Raw genomic sequence first — 19,393 nt, forward strand, 5'->3', positions numbered from 1 at the left:
TGACAGGTTACAGATTTAGATTTCACATTTATTGTCAGAGTACAGTATATACATGATATCTCAAACAACCCTGAGATTCTTCTGCGGGCGAGGCAGAATTACTTACCACTTATTGGTAGTGCAAAAAAAAAACTGAACTCAATATATATGGAAACCAATTAAAAAAAAACAATCTGCAATGCAGAGAGAAATAAATCAACAAATTGCATAAGTAAGTGTCCTTAAATGAGTCCCTGATTGAATTTGCTGTTGAGGAGTCTGATGGTGGAGGGGGAGCTGCTGTTCCTGAACCTGGTGGTGTGAGTCTTGTGGCACCCATACCTCTTTCCTGATGGTAGCAAGCAAGAACAGAGAGTGTGCTGGGTGGTGTAGATCCTTGATGATTGCTGCTGCTCTCCAACAGCAACGATCCCTATAGATGTTCTTGATAGTGGAGAGGGTTTTGCCTGTGATGTCCTGGGTTGTGTCCACTAGCTTTTGTCCTGGGTTGCGTCCACTAGCTTTTGCAGTGCTTTATGCTCAGGGGTATTGGTGTCCCCATACCAAGACATGATGCAGCTAGTCAGCACACTTTTCACCACACATCTGTCGAAATTTGCCAGGGTTTCTGAAGTCATTCCAAACCTCCACAAACTCCTGAGGAAGTAAAGGTGCTGACATGATTTCTTGATGCCATTAGTGTGCTGGGTTCCGGAAAGATCCTCTGAGATGGTGACTCTGATTTCCCCCAATGATTGTGCATCTCTGGTTTTCCTTTCCTGAAATCAACAATCAGCTCCTTGTTTTTGTTTCGTTGAGTGTGAGGATGTTGTTGGTGCACCATTCAGCCAAGTTTTCAGTCTCCCTCCTGTATGGTGACTCATTGCCCCTTTTTATACAACCCGTTAATGTGGTATAGTCTTTGAATTTGTAGATGATGTTGTCGAACCATGGCCCCAGTCAGGGATGTATAGCGAATAGAACAGAGGGCTAAGAATGCAGCCCTGTGGGGCTCTGATGCTGTTGGAGATTGTGAGGAGATGTTCTTCCCAATCCTCACTGGAGATCATGAAATCCATGATCCAATTACACAGTGGGGTATGAATCCCAGGTCTTGGAGTTTGCTGATCAATTTTGAGGGGGTGATGGTATTGAATGCCGAACTGTAGTCAATAAAGAGCATCCTGATGAATGTACCTGTGCTGTCCAGGTGTTCCAGGGTTTTGTTAAGAGCCAGTGAGGTGGCATGTGGTGCAGACCTGTTGCTACAGTAGGCAAATAGGAACGGATCCATGTCACTGCTCAGACAGGAGCTGATGTGCTTCAACTCCAGCCTTTCAAAACACTTAATCATTGTTAATATTAATACCACTGGTTGATGGTCATTTAGGTAGGTCAGCGGACTATACTGGGGCACCAGTTTAACTGAAGCCTGTTTGAAACAGGTGGGTACCATACCCTGTTGGGGTGAGATGTAGAAGATATCTGTGAATACACTGGCAAGTTGGACAACATGGGTTTTTAATACTCAGCCGGGTACTCCGTCCGGACTGGATGTTTTCCTTGGATTCACTCTCCTGAATGCAGCTCGCATGTTATTCTCCTTTAAGGGTAGGAGAAGATCTTAAAGGGACCTGGGGCTGCTCAGTGGTGGTTATTTCTTATTCTTGTGGTCAAATTCGGCGTAGAAGGTATCGAATTCTTCTGGGAGTGAAGCTTTGCCATCTCCTACTGCATTAAATTTGGTTTTGTAGCAGTCATTGTTTCTCATTTGGGCCTATTTTCAACATCATGAGGTGCAGTGTGGCAACTGAAATATTAATGTTGAACAATGTTGTTATTTTCACAATTGGAGAAAGTAAAGAGTGTAAAGTTCCTTGGTGTGCTATATTATAGATGACCTATCCTGGACCCTCAACATCTTTTCATTAGTCAGGAAGGCGCAGCAATACTTTCACTTTCTAAGGGTTGAGGAGGATAGGGCTATTGACTTGCAGCTTGATAACATTTTACAGCACAAGTGAGTATCCTGTCTGGCTACATCATTGTTTGGTATGGTAGCTGCAAAGCATCAGACCAGAAGTTGATACAGAGGCTCATCAAAGCAGCCAGGAAGATCACTGGGGTCTCCCTTTCCTCTATTAATGACATTCATCGGGAGCTTTCTTAAATAGGATTCAAACAATTATTGAAGACTCTTTGCAACCAGCAAGCAGTCTATTTGACCTACCATCAAGAATGAGGTACAAGATCATCAAAATCAGAATTGCTAAGGTGGAAAATAGCTTCTTCCTGCAGGTTATGAGATTGATGAACAGTATCCTGCAACTGAGTAAATCATCCCAAAATATTTATATATATTTATATTATATTTTGTATGTATACATGATGTGTATTGCATCTGAATCCATGTGCACCGTGGTCCAGAGATACAGTTTTGTTTGGTCGTACAGTATACGTAGTCAAATTGTAATAAGCTTGAAATGTCAGCTCCATTTTTCTTTCTAAAGATATTGCCTGATCTACTGAATGTTTCCAGTAATTCTGATTTTATTTCAAATTTCCAGAATCTACAGTTTCTTCTTAATTTTTATCCATATTTATTATAATGTTGCAGCTATACAAGTCCTTAGTTAGATCCTGCATGAAATATTGTGCTCAATTCTGGTCATCTTGTTACAGGAAGGATGTGGATGCAGAGGAGTTTTACCTGAGTGCTGCCTGGATTGGAGAGCACGCCTTAAGAGGATATTTTAAGTGAACTTGGTATTTTCTTCTTAGATGGACAGAGGAAGAGCAGAGACCTTATAGAGGTGTATATGATGATACGAGGCATTAATCATGTGAATGGTCAGAGGCTTTCTCTCAGGGATGAAATAGTTAGCGTAAGGGGGCATAGTTTTTAGGTGCTTGAAAGTGATGGGTGTATGGAATGCGCTGGTGGCAACAGTGGTGAAGATAGGTACAATAGGATCTTTCAAGAAATTATTAGATAGGTACATGGAATAGATAAAAATGGAGGGTTATACAGTACAGTAGGGAAATTATTGGCTACTGTTAGGTCAGCACTGTGATGTGAGATGAAGGGCATGTAATGTGCTGCAAATTTTTATGTTGTAAAATGGATGAAAAGAGTTAGAACCATAGAACAATGCAATACAGAAACAGGTTGTAGAGCCTGTTTAGTCCATGCCGAGCTTTTAATTTCATCTCATCCCATCGATCCGCTGCTGGATCCGCTACTTGCACACACCTCTTATCGATGAAACCATCCAATCTTGTGTTGAAATTGGACCCGCATCCACCACCTCCACTGGCAATTCATCTGAATGGATAACTTCTTTCTCATGTTCCACTTAAACATTTCACCTTGCACCTTCAACCCATGTCCTCTAGTTCTTGTCTCGTGAAACCTCAGTGCAAAAAGCCTGTTTGCATATGTCCTATCAGTACCTCTCATAATCTTGTTCACCTCTATCAAAACTCCCCTCATTCTCCAATCTTCTGATGAATGCAGTCCTAACCTATTCAACCATTCCCTGTAACTCCGTTCCTCAAGACCCAGCCACATCCTGGTAAATTTTTGTTGCCCTTTTTCAATCTCATTGAAATCTTTCTGTATGAGGGTGACCAAAACTGCGCACAGTACTCCAACTTTCATCTCGGCCTTTCACCATTATATCCTGATGAAGGACGTTTAGCCTAGAACATTGTGTTTCTTTTTCCAAAGATGCTCTCTGTCCTGCTGAGTATTAACAGAATTTTTAGTTTTATTTGAGATTTCCAGAATCTAGAGTGTTTTGATTTTTTCATTCTGCTGTGCAAAGTCTGCATGCGTACAAGAAGAAAATGTTTCTGCAGAATATGTGATGGAGCAGTTTGGTGTGCTGAAGTAATCTTTCCTTTGCTCACACTACTCTGGAGAAGTACCAGAGTGTGATTTGTAGTGATATATTGCAAGCAACAGGGGCATGCCAAATGAGGGACAGCTCTTGCTGTGAACTATATAGCGGCAATCTGAGGAGGAAGTGGCGATAGAAGAGGAGGCACCTCAGCAGTCCCTTTCACCTAATTTGTCATGAATGACAGAACTGAGTGCAAATCAGTGCCTGGTATTGTGGCTGGCGCTCTAATTTCCCCATTCAGCAGCAGTCCCACACCTTACCTTCACAGTGTGATTTCCTACCACTGCAACTACTTGGCTACGGTACATAAATAAAGGACATTGCAAAGTAAATATTCTGAGCAAATTTTGAATGAAATCATACCATATTGCATACAGACAGAATTGAACTTCCCTTGGTGCAGTGGTGTGCCACACAGAGCCTGCAGGATGTTTCTGTCTGGGCTGCCTCAGTGTTTGCCATTTCCCTCATCACACTCACCCGCACTAACAGTTTGGTCGCAAACTTGGTTCCTGATCAGGAAAACTCTGTGGAGCACGTGGCCATACTTTCAGTTAATGAGAAAGCTCTGCCCTCAGAAATGCTTTGACAGCTGGTTAAAAGTTAATTATGATTATGCAAAATTTTAGTAATTGCCGTTACTGTGCTTAAACAAGAGAAGACAATCCATTAAATTTTAAATTAAATCAAAAAGATGCAAGTTACCAAAAATGCACTAACCACCCTTGGAAGCAATCATCTCAATTATTTAAAATACTGAAATATCAACAAGAATAGTTATTTAGTTTGAGATTATCGCAAGTTATACAAAGTTTAAAAGCATATTTTTGTTGGTGTGCTTTTATTTCCTGCTCTTGTACAGCTGAAAACTTGGGGATCTTTTCAACTTATGGGAGGTTACATTAACTTGGCCCTGTTGCCAGTACAGTTCTTGTCTGAGTGACCTGAGGTCTGAAGAAGATGAGGTGCTTAATTAAAAGTTTCTGTTTATAACGGCCCTATTCTCCATGTCTTTAGAGAAACTGGTGGCATTTTAAAAGTTTCCTTCCAAAAGCAAATTGTCATAAAGCATTTCACAAATGGGAATGAATATGATTAGATTGGGAATTGGGGAAAACTAAAGCAAGTTGACAAAAAGGCATCATTTGATAGAGAGCATTCTAATGAGGCAGGTTGAAGTTGGACAAACCTACAAAAGTACAGTGTTGAAATGGAATGAGGTGGTGCAACAAGTTATGTGAAGTAAAAACCCAAAATGGTGACTAACAATTTCTCTCCAGGAATGCTGTCTGACCTGCTGAGTTCCTCTTGCTTTGTTCATGTTTCGAGGTTGGCTAGTGATCCTTGCTCAATGGCAATTAAATGTATGTGCTGCTGTCTTTGGTATGAAGGGTAATCAACCAGTGTAATTATTCAGATTGTTATTCAACTTGAATAAATTAATGCATGTGGTACTTGTACTACCAATCAACCACAGTCAGACAGGGAATCCTAATTAATAGGCTTTAATCACCTTAAAGTGTCAGCACAGCTTGCATGTTGCTGGCCCGATTCCAAGGCGGGTACTGAGAGAGGGGTTTGGTCATAACAGCCTTTATGGGGATATCTGGGAGGGAGGAGTCACAGGTTCAGAGGGTGGGCCAGCCCATACAGTACATCTATACACATAGTGGTAGCACCACGGTACTGAAATGAATCCGTTCTTTTTATATAAATGTTACTTTCCATTTGCATCAAAACGTATACAGTATTTATCCATAACATAAGAATAATTAAAAACTACGACACAAAAGTAATGCAGTTTTTATATATTTTCTCCCCCTCACCCACCCCCTCCCTCCCCAAAAAAGTAGGAAAAAAAAAGTAAAAGCCTGTCTAATAAACCTATATCTTTTAATTAATTAATTGCAGTTTACATAACAATCTTAAACCATAACTAATTAGGGCGGGTTGGATGGCGGTGTGGTGGATGCTGCAGGTAAAGTCGTAGCAATAAAATAAAATCCATTTAGGGTTTCCAGTAAGGCCTTTATCCTTCTTTGGTGGCATTGTTGATGTCTTCTATGTGTCTTCAGGTAGTTCTTTCTTAACTTTTATAACCTTTTTTGCCACTTTTTTGAGGAGAGCAGGGATTATCAGTCTAACCCCACGTCATCGCGTGGCACACCCCGGATATGAATCAGTTGATTCAAAGGATTACCAGAAAACATAAATATATGATTAAGATTGGTGCAAGGCAAAAGAATATTATATGTACCACAGCCCTAATTACTCAATGAGCAATTAAGGACCATGATCATCTTTTGGAAGTTTTACGGTGATGTACTGTCTTTAATTATAGTTACACTAGATTTTTGCATGACTTTCCAGGAGTGGGCTAATCTGATTTCTGTGAATGTTTCCTTTACAGAAATTCCAGTCCATGACCAGGTGTCCACAAGGACAACATTGTTGAAACATCATGAAGATTTCCATGAAACTAAAATGGACTTGGCTGGGGAAGAGCTGTATTTTAATCAGTTTACTGTGGATTACTTACATTGTTATTGAACTGATAATCTTCCCTCTTTCTAACTCTGCTGGACAGAGCATTCGTGAGGAAAGGAAGAGCAGAACATATTCTAATGATGAGCAAACTGAGGATCTGTCACGGTCACTTTATGAGAAATTTCCTGTTGATATGAATAGACCCGGGGAGTTGGGTAAAGCTGTGCATCTGAACTTAAATGCTGAGGAGAAAAAGCAAGAGGAGGAGAGTATTGAGAGATATGCAATTAATGCTTACTTAAGTGACAAAATATCACTGCATCGCCATATTCAGGATGACCGAATGTATGAGTAAGTTTGTCTTTAAACTCATGGTGGTGTGTGATTAATTTGGAAAAGGAAATGTTGGGATTGGATTTAAATTTATAACACATAGCACTGCTGGTTAAAATTAAGTGTTTTTCCTCTTCCATAATTATGAATGCAATATATGTTTGCAAATATGGATGTAATTGGAAAAGCCCAATCATGTTGTTCACTGCTGTTCCTTATTGATACAGAAACTAATGACCAAACTTTGTTTACCTTGGGTACAATTGTGCATTGATAGTTCGACACCTGACAACTTGGTGCTTGTTTATAAAACATATTGGTGCAATTTCAGTTTTATTTATGTCAAGCTATGTATAAGTATGAGCAGAGGATTTATCTCTATTTAATGTAATGGAAAATTATAAAGTAGATTTTTTTTGGAAATTCAGGACATCCAATGAAAAGGCAAGTCTCAAACAGTGCAATTGATTTTAAATAAAAACATCACGTGCAGCAAATCAGCTGAAGAGTAAACAGCTTTGAATTTTTGGATATGCACTTAATACTTTTCAGTGCTTGCTCACAACAGAGAACACTTACATTTTCAAACCATTTTTTGCAACTCTTGGAACAGAGAAGGCTTTTGGAGCTCAAAATGATCTCTTATGTGATAAATAAAATAGTTCAGAAAACTGAAGGATGTTATGCACAGTTTGCCAACAATATATATTTGCAGTAATTAAATGGAATAACATTTCTTTCATAATGAAATTTATCTTTTTTACCATGAAAATATGAACATGAAAAGTGATATATTAAATGCCAATAAGCACAGACTTGTCCTAAAATTCAATCTGTTGAGCAATTATTCACTCTTCTGTTTGCATGTTGGTATTGTGTGTAATGGCGAGATGGACTTGCTGATTTTCTTCCAAGGCCTGGAGAGTTTGGTGGGAAGGATTGTCATTTCCAGAGAACAGATAGTCCATTTGTGATTCATCCACTCTGGCTGTCAAAGAGGGATGTCTCTTTTCTCTGCCCAAGTCACTTCTATATCGTGATATAATTTTAATTTATAAAGTCATGACTATCCATTGCTACAGTTTAAAAAAAACTTAAAAGTTAGTTAGAAATGCAGCAACTCACCTCTGGGAAGACCTACAGGCTGAGCTACGTGACCATGGGGTACTGTGGAGACTAGGTCTTAAAGCCTTGGGGTTGCAGAGGAGAAGGAAGCAGTGTGTGAGGTGGAGGAAGGGCAGTAAGTGAGCAGGGGTCCATGCTAGGCTGAGAGAAAACCTCTGCCGCCCAGTTCTCCCATCCATCCTGCTCGCCAACATCTGCTCCTGGTGAATAAAATGGACGATATCCGACTCGAGAGAGCTTCGCAGAGGGAAAACGGACTGTTGTTCTCAGTGACAGAGACCTGGCTCAGTGACAGAGACCTGGACACTGCAAACAGCTGGACGGGCTCATCTTATTTTGGGCTGAAAGAGATGCTGCTCTGTGTGGAGAAGCCCATGGTGGTGGCCTGTGTGCTTACACCAACATGTAATGGTGTAAGGATTCTGCATGAGTCTTTGGTCACTGCTCAATGCTGGTGGAATTTGTGACTGTCAGATACAGACCATTTTATCTACCTCCGAATTCACCACGGTCCTCATAGTAGGTATGTGTACAACAACCTCCACCCCCCCCCCCCACCCACAGCGCTAACACTAAGGAGGCGATCTTTGAACTATAAGAAGCGGTAAACGAACTGCAGACTGCACACCCTGATATGTGGACTTTGAGAACAGCGAGCATGTTGGACCTTGTGTACACGAACATTTCCGACACGTATCGGGAAGAGTCCTGCCCTCACCTTGGATACTCAGACCACATCTCTAATGCCAATACCAGCATACAGACCACTCACTAGACGGTGCAGACCAGTCCTGAAGCAGGTTACTACATGGCCAGCGGGGACCATTCATGCACTCCAAGATTAATTTGAACTCAGTGACTGGCACATGTTCAAAAAAGCAGCAACTGTTGGTGACTGCATCAATCTGGAGGAGTATATGGCAACAGAGACCAACTACATTAGTAAGTTTACGGATGACGTCACTGTGCCCAAGTACATCAGTACTCGCTCTAATCAGAAGCCATGGATGACTGTGGAGGTGCGGATGCTGCTCAGGAACCGAGACGTGGCCTTTAGAGCGTGTGATAAAGCAGCCCGAGCGATTGCAAGAGCCAAGGTGTCTAAGACCGTCAGGGAGGTAAAGTGTGCGGAGGCCCAGTGCATTCACAGTCACTTCCTGGAACAGCAAGGGCATGCGATGCAAATGGAAGGGGATCCAAGGTACCATAAGACTACTTCATCTGCATGTGCTGGTGATGCCTCCCTCCCTAATGAAATGAGGCGAAAATTGATGTGGCAGCAGAGAAGACCACCCTTCCACCAAATGGTCAGGTGCTGTGTGTTACAGTGGCCGATGTTGAGAGAGAACTAGGTAAATCAACCCAAGGAAAGCTGCTGGACCGGCTAACATTCCCAGCAGAGTGCTCAGGGGATGTGCGGCTCAGCTGGCATATGTTCTCACCGACATCTTTAACATCTCCCTGAGTAGCGCTGTGGTCCCTAAGTGCTTCAAAGCCACTGCCACCATTGTCCCTGTGCCAAAGAAGTTGTCTGTATCCTGCCTCAATGACTACCACCATGTCACACTCATGTCCATCATCATGAAATGCTTGAGAGGCTTGTCATGGGGCACATCAAGCTCCTGCTGCCCCTTCAATGGACCCCCCCCCCACCCCTGCAGTTTGGATGCAGATCCAATCACCTACGGATGATGCCATTTCCATTGCCCTCCTTCTAGCCTTTGCCCACGTGTCTGTCCATGGCCTCGCTCTGTCAAACCAAGACCACCCGTAAAATGGAGGAGCAACACCTAATTTTCCATCTGGTCACTCTCTGACTGAATGGCATTAATGTTGATTCTCCAGTTTCTGCTAGCCTACTCCCTGTTCTCCCTCTCTTCCCCATCCCTTTGTCTTTCCTCCAGCTCTCCATTCCCTTTTTCATTCACAGAGGCACCCTCCCCCCCCCCCCCTTGTTTTCTGGTGTACCCTCCTTCCCTTATCCACCTATTTCCTGCCTGTGGGACTATGCTCTTTCCCCTGCCCCTCACTCCACACCTCCCCTCCCCCACTATTTAATTTGGGTGACTACCCACCTTTTTCTCATCTCATCTTCCAAGGGACTTGATTTTAGCCATTTTGAAGACTTTTACTATGTTTTTATATTTTGTGCCATTTTACTTTCACTATCTGTTGACAGTTCAAAAGTGCATTCATTGATAATATCTTGCAGTGAATCAGCATTCACAAATTAGGAATTTTCAGACTTCTTGCAAAATAGAGTAATTCACAAATGATATCTTTTAATTCAGAAATACAACAGAGTAACAGGCCCTTCTGGCCCACTAGCCTGTGCTGTCCAAATATACCCAAGTCGAATCAAGTCACCTTTATTTGTCATTCATACCATAACTGCTAATGCAGTGCACAGTAGAGATGAGATAGCATTTCTCCAGGACCATGAAACAAATTGACATAAATAAGAGTTAATATATTAAAACATAATACAATCAAAATCCATGATATACTAGTACACATATGTTCTAGGAATTGAGGGGCCTGATGGCTTGGGGGAAAAAAATCTGTTGCACACTCTGCATGTGTGGGCCTGAATGCTACAATACTTCCTTCCAGATGGCAGAAGGGAGAATAGTTTACAAGAGGGATGTGAAAAGTCCTTCACAGTATTATTTGCCTTCTGTCATGGTAGGAAGAGAGGCCCCAATGATCTCTGCTGACTCCGCTCTCTCCTGCAGGGTATTTCGGTCTGAAGTAGTTCAGTTTCCAAACCAAGTGGTGATGCAGTTATTCAGAATACGCACAATAAATCCTCTATTATGTAGTGAGGTCCGAGGGTGGGAGATGAACTTTCCTCAGCCTTCGCAGGAAGTAGAGGTGCTGCTGGGCTTTCTTGGCTATGGAGCTGGTGTTGAGGGACCAGGTGAGATTTTCCATCAAGAAACTTGATGCTCTTGGTTGCCTCAACTGTAGAACTGTCAGTGATCCAGGGGAGAGTGATCCCCTGGGTCCTCCTGAAGACAGCAACCATTTCTTTTGTTTCATTAACGTTCAGATGCAGATTTTGAGCTCTGCACCAATCTGTTAGTGACTGCACCTCATCTCTGTGACAAATTAACCTTCTAACTCCGTACAAATTTTGACTGTGGGAGAAAACCCGATCACTCGTAGGAAACGCACACAGACATCGGGAAAACATACAAACTCATTACAGGCAGCACCATAATCGAAACTGGGTTGCTGACGATATAATATCGTTGCACTGTCCAAGATGCTAACGGTGCCACTTTTGTCCTGTTGTATGTTCCATCAACTAAAAAGAAAATGGTGTTTGAAGAAAGAGTTTTGTAGAAACCCAGTATCAATGACCTTAAGAAAATTAATAATTTAAATTATGTTTTATGATTGCTTCATTTCAGATGCCGAGCAAAAAAATTCAATTATAGGAAGCTTCCAACAACTTCTGTAATTATTGCATTTTATAATGAGGCTTGGTCCACCCTTCTCCGCACAATTCACAGTGTATTGGAAACATCGCCTGCTGTTCTTCTGAAGGAACTCATACTGGTAGATGACTACAGCGATCGAAGTAAGGACCTTACAAAAAAATTTCTATATAATATTTTCATACCAAGAATTACTACATAGATAACCCAAACTGTAAATTTTTGTCTCTTCTGAATTTTGCTGAACTAATTTATTTAAAAATATACTTTCTAAATAAATCACTGTGAAATTTATCTCTGTATTAGTACTGAAGAGTTTTAGCTGGGGACGTTGGTACTAACACGAACATTTCTTTGTAGGTGCAGCTGTTGCCAGAACAGCCTTAATATGGTCCAACCAGAGCAAGTTTTTAATGTTGTTTAATATTCAATGTTTCAAAATAGAAACAAAATGTAAAAAAATATAAAAAAGGAGAACATGATGAAAGAATTTGGGAAAATAGATTGATAGTTTCTAAATCCCTGATTTTGCCACCTGGCGATTCTTTCCACAAATATAAACAAAAATTCCTAGCAAGCTTTGGGATTCCCAGGTTGGCTGTTTATATGCAATGTTAATGATGTCATGGCCATGGTTGAGCTTAACCCAGCTCTCAGCTGCATTTCCCACATTATGAATTAGTGTGGGCGGGCAGGTGATCTTTGGCTTCTGGGTGTCAAGTGTAGTTTGTAGCAATGCACAAAAAAAATTTGCACAGAATATTACCAAGGTCCTGCATCATTTCACTGTCATAATTCTCTATTCCTTTTTAAATAATCTCTGCTGTTTTCCAGCAACAGATTAGACATCGATGCCACTCTCTAGATAAATGTTTCCATCTAAATTCCCTTTTGTTTTAGGTGGAAACCATGTACAGTAAAACCAATACCCTGAATCTCAGTGGGAGCCCATTTCCTATACTCCCTTTTAAACTCACTCGGATTCTGATTCCCAAGATCACCAGATTTCTGGAAAATATCTTCTACTTTCGTAATATATTTGGAAAAAAATGTTGACTGTTGATAAAAATAACATCAAATAACTTCCAGCAGTATCAAAGTTGTGAGGATGTCAAATTATCAGAGATTTACTGATGGGTTTTGAATTTGTTCTTTATTGTAATGATACCCTGAATTTAAATTGATAATTTCATGCTTTAATGTCTTAAAAAGTTATTGTCATGCCTTTGATGCTAATATTATGTTTTAAAAAAAAAATGCTGAATTGCTGGATCTACATATGAAACTCTATCGGAACAAAATTTATTCATGTTAAAGGAATTAATTGTTGAATTTTTAGTTTATCTGAAGTCCCAACTGGAGCAATATATCAGTAAGCTTGAGCGAGTACGTCTCATTCGAACCAACAAGAGGGAGGGATTGGTGCGTGCTCGTTTGATTGGTGCTACTTTCTCGACTGGAGATGTGCTCACATTTTTGGATTGCCACTGTGAGTGTGTCACTGGTTGGTTAGAGCCGCTGCTGGAGAGGTATGTTTATGTATTTTTGTATACCCATTTTTTTAAAACCAAAAATAGACTATTCACAATGAACTATTTACAAAAGGAAAATAGTTCAAAGCCTCTTCCCACCCTTCGTTTCATATTCATACATTTCCATCACTGTTCACAGTTACATTAATTTCTATTTACACCATTGCCACTACTTGGCACCTTGTAGGTACACCCCCCCACTGCCTCCATGTTTGAGGGGCTTCCCCTTGGACTCATCCCTGCACTGCCTGGTAATGGAAGGTATCTAGAGTGTGGTCGTTCCCAACAGTGTCCTCGCATTACCTGTGCCAAGCCTCGGTGTGTCTGTCAGCATGTACTGGAGCCTGGAATGTGCCAGTTGGCAGCATTCCTGGACCAACATCTCTGTGTGTTGAAAAATCAACAGGTTTCGGGCAGACCAAAGTGTTCTTTCACAAAGTTGATGGTCTTACAGCATGGATGTCCGACTTTGTGCGTCCTTGGGAATAGCCCATAAATCAGAAATTCTTCTGTCACACTGCTGCAAGGGATAAACCTTGACAAGGACCCTTGCATCCTTCTCAACAAACTAAGAGTCTGCATTCTGCAAAGATGTGGGTGAATGTCACCACTTCGCAGTCATCTCGGGGACAATGTGCATTATGGATGATAGTTCCCGTCATATAGGAAGGATCTGACTGGGAATGCTTCTCTCAACGCCAGCCAGGCCAAGCCCTGGTGATTGTACAATGTACGTGTAAGAACTACCTTACTACCTAATTTCTGCCTGTGCGTGTGCACGCACTCACACCTGTTGCTAGATTTAAGTCTGTGGCTGTGGTTATTTCTGGAAACATTTTTATTTTTTAGGATTGAAGAGAATGAGACTGCAATTGTATGCCCAGTTATTGATACCATCGATTGGAACACTTTTGCATTTTACATGCAGACAGGAGAACCAATGATTGGTGGATTTGACTGGCGCCTTACGTTCCAGTGGCATACTGTTCCTGAACATGAAAGAAAACGAAGGAAATCTAGAATAGACCCGATTAGGTAGATATATTTTGGTCAAACCTCTAATAGAACAAATTTAAGATAAAAGATGTATTTCACTTGCTTTAATCCAATGAGTGGTTTGAATTTAGAAAGCTGAGCTTTAAATTTTATAACACAAACATCAATCTTAATAGAATAATATCTATTAACTTAATCTGGGTGGATTTGCTTCTTTCAAAAAAAATTAAGTAAAATCAATTAACAAATAATTTGAAGTGTAATATTGCATGTGGAATGGGATGGAAACATAGATCCTATTTTTATCCACCCCAGCGGCAGCTGCCTGTGCAAGTTGTCATCAAAGATGCAAACCACTTGGATAACTGGAATTTGAGAAAATATATTAAAGAAATAGACTCCCTTTCATATTTTATGTTGGCGTAAGATCTGCAGCCTAATTTTTTTTGAAAAATATGTATCCTATTATGCCTTGTCATTATTACTGAGACACATTGGTTTATGGTTCCACGGTCATTATTCATATCCCAGTCAAAGTGACTGCTTCTGCTGTTCGGTGAGATTAGATGATGAATGCTCTTTGGTTGTGAGCCCTACCACCACCATCAAAATTGCTAATTAAGGAGCTGACTGATTAATTTATTTCATTCCAGTCCATTGAAGTTGAAACTAATAGTGGTTCTGCAGTTGCTCCTTGAGTTGAGATCTGCCAACTTAACGCATACCAAGAGATTCAATGGGGGCTCACTGGTCTCCTGTTTGCAGCTCCAGATGAACTATTGAGAACCCCTGAATCCTATACATTCAGAACAATTATAGACCAAAAGACATTGGAGCAGAATTAGGCCATTCGGCCCTTTGAGCCCTGCATTGTCTCTCTGTAACCCTTAATTCCCTTCCTAATCAAGAACCTATCCACATCAATTTTAAATATACCTAATAACTGTCCAAAGCTGCCAGAACAACAAAGTCCATTCATTCACCATCATCACCTCATCTCTGTTTTAAAGGGACATTTTTGCCTTCTGAGGCTGAGCCCTCTGGTTCTGATCTCCCCCACCATAAGAAACCTCTCCACATTCATCCTATCCATTCCTCTCAGTATTCAATAGATTTCTGTGAGATCCCATTTATTTCAATTTATTCTCTTGGTTTTTCTCACCTACTTTTTCAAAACAAAGATAAATATGCACAGTCTAAACCCTAATCTCTTTTCAGGTCACCGACCATGGCCGGGGGGCTGTTTGCAGTTAGTAAAAAATACTTTGAATACCTGGGGACCTATGACACGGGTATGGAAGTATGGGGAGGTGAGAATTTGGAACTATCTTTTAGGGTAAGTATTTGAAGGTGCATATATTTGACCCAGCATTTGCACTCCAGGCCTTAAATAGAGAGTGTTTTTGAAGATCCATCACTAGCTACTTATGAGCAACATAGGTGGCATGGTTGGTGTAGTGGTTAGTGCAACACTGTTAAAGCGCCAGCGATTGGAACCAGGGTTCAAATCCTGCATCGTCTGTAAGGAGTTTGTACATTCTCCCCATGTCTACATGGGGTTTCCCTGGGGCTCTGGTGGTTTCCTCCCACTGTCTGAAACATACTGGGGGTGCAGGTTAATTGGGCTGAAATGGCTTGTTACCGCACTGTATGTCTGGAAAAAAAAACAAATTAAAATTAATTGAGAGCTATTCTTATTTGACTTTATTCACGTGATTGAATCATAAAGCACAGGCATCCTCGAGGGTCTTGTTCTCTCCTACTGCTATGTCATTAGCCATTACGATTTGTATTCCCCTTCAGAATATTCACAGCACATTTTATAAATAGCTCTCCTCATTATAGGGCACCATAATGTTTGGGACATATGGCTTCACAGGTCTCTGTGATTACTCAGGTATGTTTAATTTCTTCATTGGTGCAGGTAATAGAGAGCTAGGCTTGTTTTCTAAGCTTTTGATCAACTTTGGAGTCTGTATTTGCCATTTTCAATTGGCACAACTTCAGAGTTGTGCCAATTGAAAGTCAAAGAAGCCATTATGAGGCAGAAAAACTAAAACAGTAAGAGACATCGATCAAACCTGAGGATTACCAAAATCAACTGTTTGGAACTTCGTAAAGAAGAAAGGGTGAGATCAGTAATGGCAAATGAGAAGCCAAGAAAGACCTCCACTTCTGATGACAGACGAATATTCATCATAATGAAGAAAAATCCCCAAATGCCTGTCCGATAGATCAGAAACACTCTTCAGGAGGCAGGTGTAGATATGTCAATGACTACTGTGTGCAGAAGAATTCATGAACAGAAATACAGAGGCTACACTGCAAGATGCAAACCACTAGTTAGTCACAGAAAGGATGGCCAAGTTACAGTTTTCCAAGAAATATTTAAAAGAGCCTGCAGAATTTTGGAAAAAAAAGGTCTTGTCGACAGATTAGACCAAGATTAACCAGTATCAGAATGATGGCAAGAGCAAAGTGTGGAAGCGGAAAGGAACAGCCCAGGTTTCAAAGCATACCACCTCATCTGTGAAGCATGGTGGGAGGGTTATAATCTGGGTATGTACGGCTGCCACAGGTACTAGCATTCATATCTTCACTGATGACATAACAGGTGATGGCAGGAGAAAAATGAACCCTGAGGGTAAAGAACATCTTTTCTGTCCAAATTCGAGCAAATGCCTCCAAACGAATTGGACAACGCTTCGTCCTTCAAGACAATGATCCCAAACATAGTGCTAAAGCAACAAAGGAGCTTTTCAAAGCTTAAAAACTGAAAAATTCATGAATGACCAAGTCAATCTTCTAATCTAAGTCCAATTGAGCATACCTTCCATATGCTGAAGAGAAAACTTAAAGGAACAAGGCCCCCAAAACAAGCTGGATCTGAAGATGGCCGCAGTAAAGGACTCGTAGAGCATCACCAGAGAAGATGGTCAGCACCTGGTGATGTCAATGAATGATAGACTTCAACCAGTCATTGCATGCAAAAGATTTGCAACAAAGTACTAAAATAACTACTTTAATATACATACAGTTGCTATGTCCTAAATATTATGATGCTCTGAAATGAGGGCACTATGTGTGTGTATATATATATATATATATATAAAAAGTGTAATTTCTACATGGTCAAACCAAAATGTATTCAAATACCCTTTAATAAAATCTGGAATGTGCATTTTAATTACATGTGAATTGTTCGATAACAAATTTTAAACTGTGTATCACAGGGGCAAATAAAGAAAAAAAAAGAGTCTGTCCCAAACATTATGGAGGTTGGTGTATTTAGACAGAAAGAGGTAAGAAGGACATGGGCCAAGTGCCACCACATGGGACTAGCTCAGAATACCAAGTTGGGATGGACAAATTGGGGTGAAATTATATCATTCTATATTAAGTGTTCAGGGAACTTGTTTTCTTCAACTTTGACATTGTATTTTTGAAAAAGTAACAATTAATGAAAAGTTTTTTAGCAAAGTTTATTTGGAACTGGTGCAAATAATTGAAAAACCTTGCTTTGAGAGATTCTATTTTTTCAGCAGATGTTTTCTCAAACACAAGAATCTTCACTTGTTTTTGTAAGGAAAAGAAAGAATGGGATTAGTTTGGCTATGAATCGGTACATGATAGTCATACTAATGGAGAACCGTACTGCACAAGAAAGGGCTCTTTGGCCTGTGGTGTCTGTGCCATGATGCTAATTCATATGATTCCCATTAACCTACACACAGTCCATATGCCTCCTTCCCCTGACTGTTCACATAACTGTCTAAATGCCTCTTAAATGTTGCTCTCTTATCTGCTCCCACCTCTCGTGGAAGTGTGTACCAGGCACCAAGCACTCAATAAAAAAAACCAAAAATAAACAAAACATGTCTTGCAAATCTTCAAAATTTCCCCTCTTCTCCTTAAATCTATGCCTTACAATATTTGACATTTCCATTCTGGAATAAAGACTATCTTTGCCTCTCATAATCTTTTATTTACTTCTATCGGGTTGCCCTGCAGCTTCCCATATTCCAGAGAAGTCCGTCCGAGTTTGTCCAACTTCTCCTGGACTGAAGATCTATGTGAATCTGACTCTACTATTCATGAGGAAATGTTACACATTGGTAAAATTAGATGTATGACTATTCTCAGCATCTTAGGATTTGGAGAAATCAATCAATTCGTGTGCTGTTCTATCTGGTTGCTTAGATTTTATGTTGGAGTCTGATAATCAGGGTTTGACAATTATCAGGATGTAAATTAGAGAGGTCAATACTACAAAAAAAAAATAACACCACCTTTTCTGATTCTGATCTTACTAACTTATTGGGCTATCCAGTTCTGGAATTTTTACTTCACCATTCCTTTGTTCTCTATTTTTCAATATGAGTGTTTTGGTGAAAGGTGCTGAAATGGTCTTTAGATGGTTTTGAAATTGTTGAAGAGTGTAAATATATCTCTTCAAGAACTGACAGGCATGATGGGCTGAATGGCCTCCTGTTGCTTAGAGCAGTTTGATTATTCGAATCTTGGCTGTGAGTGCTTTGCTAGTGATAACTATTGTGTTATTTTGTTTTGAAATTCTTTCAAAGGTGTGGCAGTGTAAAGGATCCTTGGAAATCCATCCCTGTTCACATGTCGGCCATGTTTTTCCAAAGCGTGCTCCATATGCTCGACCAAATTTCCTCCAGAACACTGTACGAGCAGCTGAGGTGTGGATGGATGAATACAAAATACATTTTTACTACCGAAATCCTCCTGCCAGTAAGGTAATGAACATCAAGATGTAAGGTTATACTTCATAATTTATAGTGGAACCCCATTAACTGCCACAGTGGAATAATTTCTGTGAGTGGATCAAGGAATGTGTTCATGAGCACTACTGAGAGGGGAACAGAGACATACATTATGTTAACAAAAATGAGGTGATTTCATTCAAGAAAAATGAAAACCAACTAACAAAAGCACTGTGCTATTTAAAGAGACTGTTCGATATAAAACCAAGCCAAATAATCTGAAAAGAAAATGAAGATTACATTAGGAAAAAGTCTACACAAAGCCCTAGAACACCTGGACAGGGTTGAATATATCAGGGTGCTCTTTATCAACTACAATTTGGCATTCCACACCATCATCCCTACAAAACAAGACCTGCAGTTTGGATCTTGTTTATAATGGAATCCTGGACTTTCTCATCTCCAGACCCTAATTAGTGAGAATTGGCAAGAACATCCCATAATCTCTGTCAGTAACAGCGCACCACAGTTCTTAGTCCTTTGCTCTACTGATTTTACACCTATGATTGTGTGGCTCAGTAGAACAACAACACTATCTACAAATTTGCTGATGGTGCCACGGTTGTGATTGTATGAAAAAAAAAGGCTGATGAGTCAACCTACAGGAGAGAGATTGAAAACTTGGCTGAATGGTGCGCTAGGAACAACCTCTCACTCAATGTCAACATAACCAAACAACTGATTGTGGAGTTCAGGAGACCAGAGGTGTATGATTTAGTGATCATTGGGGGGGGGGGGGGGGGGGGAATCAGAAGTGGAGAGGGTGAGCAAATTTAAATTCCTGGGAGCAACTATTTCGGAGGACC

The 19,393-nt window shown here is 40.5% G+C and overlaps 1 protein-coding gene across 6 annotated transcripts in view; it reads left to right on the forward strand.

Annotated features, from left to right (window-relative positions):
* Nucleotides 1–19,393, forward strand: part of poc1bl (POC1 centriolar protein homolog B (Chlamydomonas), like) — a 41,639-nt gene that overhangs the window by 6,053 nt on the left and 16,193 nt on the right. For 4 of the 6 annotated variants that reach the window (XM_069913629.1, XM_069913631.1, XM_069913630.1 and 1 more), the window contains 6 exons: nt 6,295–6,722; nt 11,246–11,415; nt 12,612–12,801; nt 13,654–13,839; nt 15,019–15,136; nt 18,384–18,560. In XM_069913629.1, coding sequence (XP_069769730.1) covers nt 6,346–6,722; nt 11,246–11,415; nt 12,612–12,801; nt 13,654–13,839; nt 15,019–15,136; nt 18,384–18,560 — 1,218 coding nt within the window. In that variant the 5' untranslated portion in view covers nt 6,295–6,345. Of the gene's footprint in view, nt 1–2,692; nt 2,793–6,176; nt 6,202–6,294; nt 6,723–11,245; nt 11,416–12,611; nt 12,802–13,653; nt 13,840–15,018; nt 15,137–18,383; nt 18,561–19,393 lie in introns of those variants that run through there. The other 2 variants (XM_069913633.1, XM_069913634.1) reach the window with 2 other exon arrangements.

This window comes from Narcine bancroftii, chromosome 1 (genome assembly GCF_036971445.1).
Source record: "Narcine bancroftii isolate sNarBan1 chromosome 1, sNarBan1.hap1, whole genome shotgun sequence".
In the NCBI taxonomy this organism is placed as follows: domain Eukaryota; kingdom Metazoa; phylum Chordata; class Chondrichthyes; order Torpediniformes; family Narcinidae; genus Narcine; species Narcine bancroftii.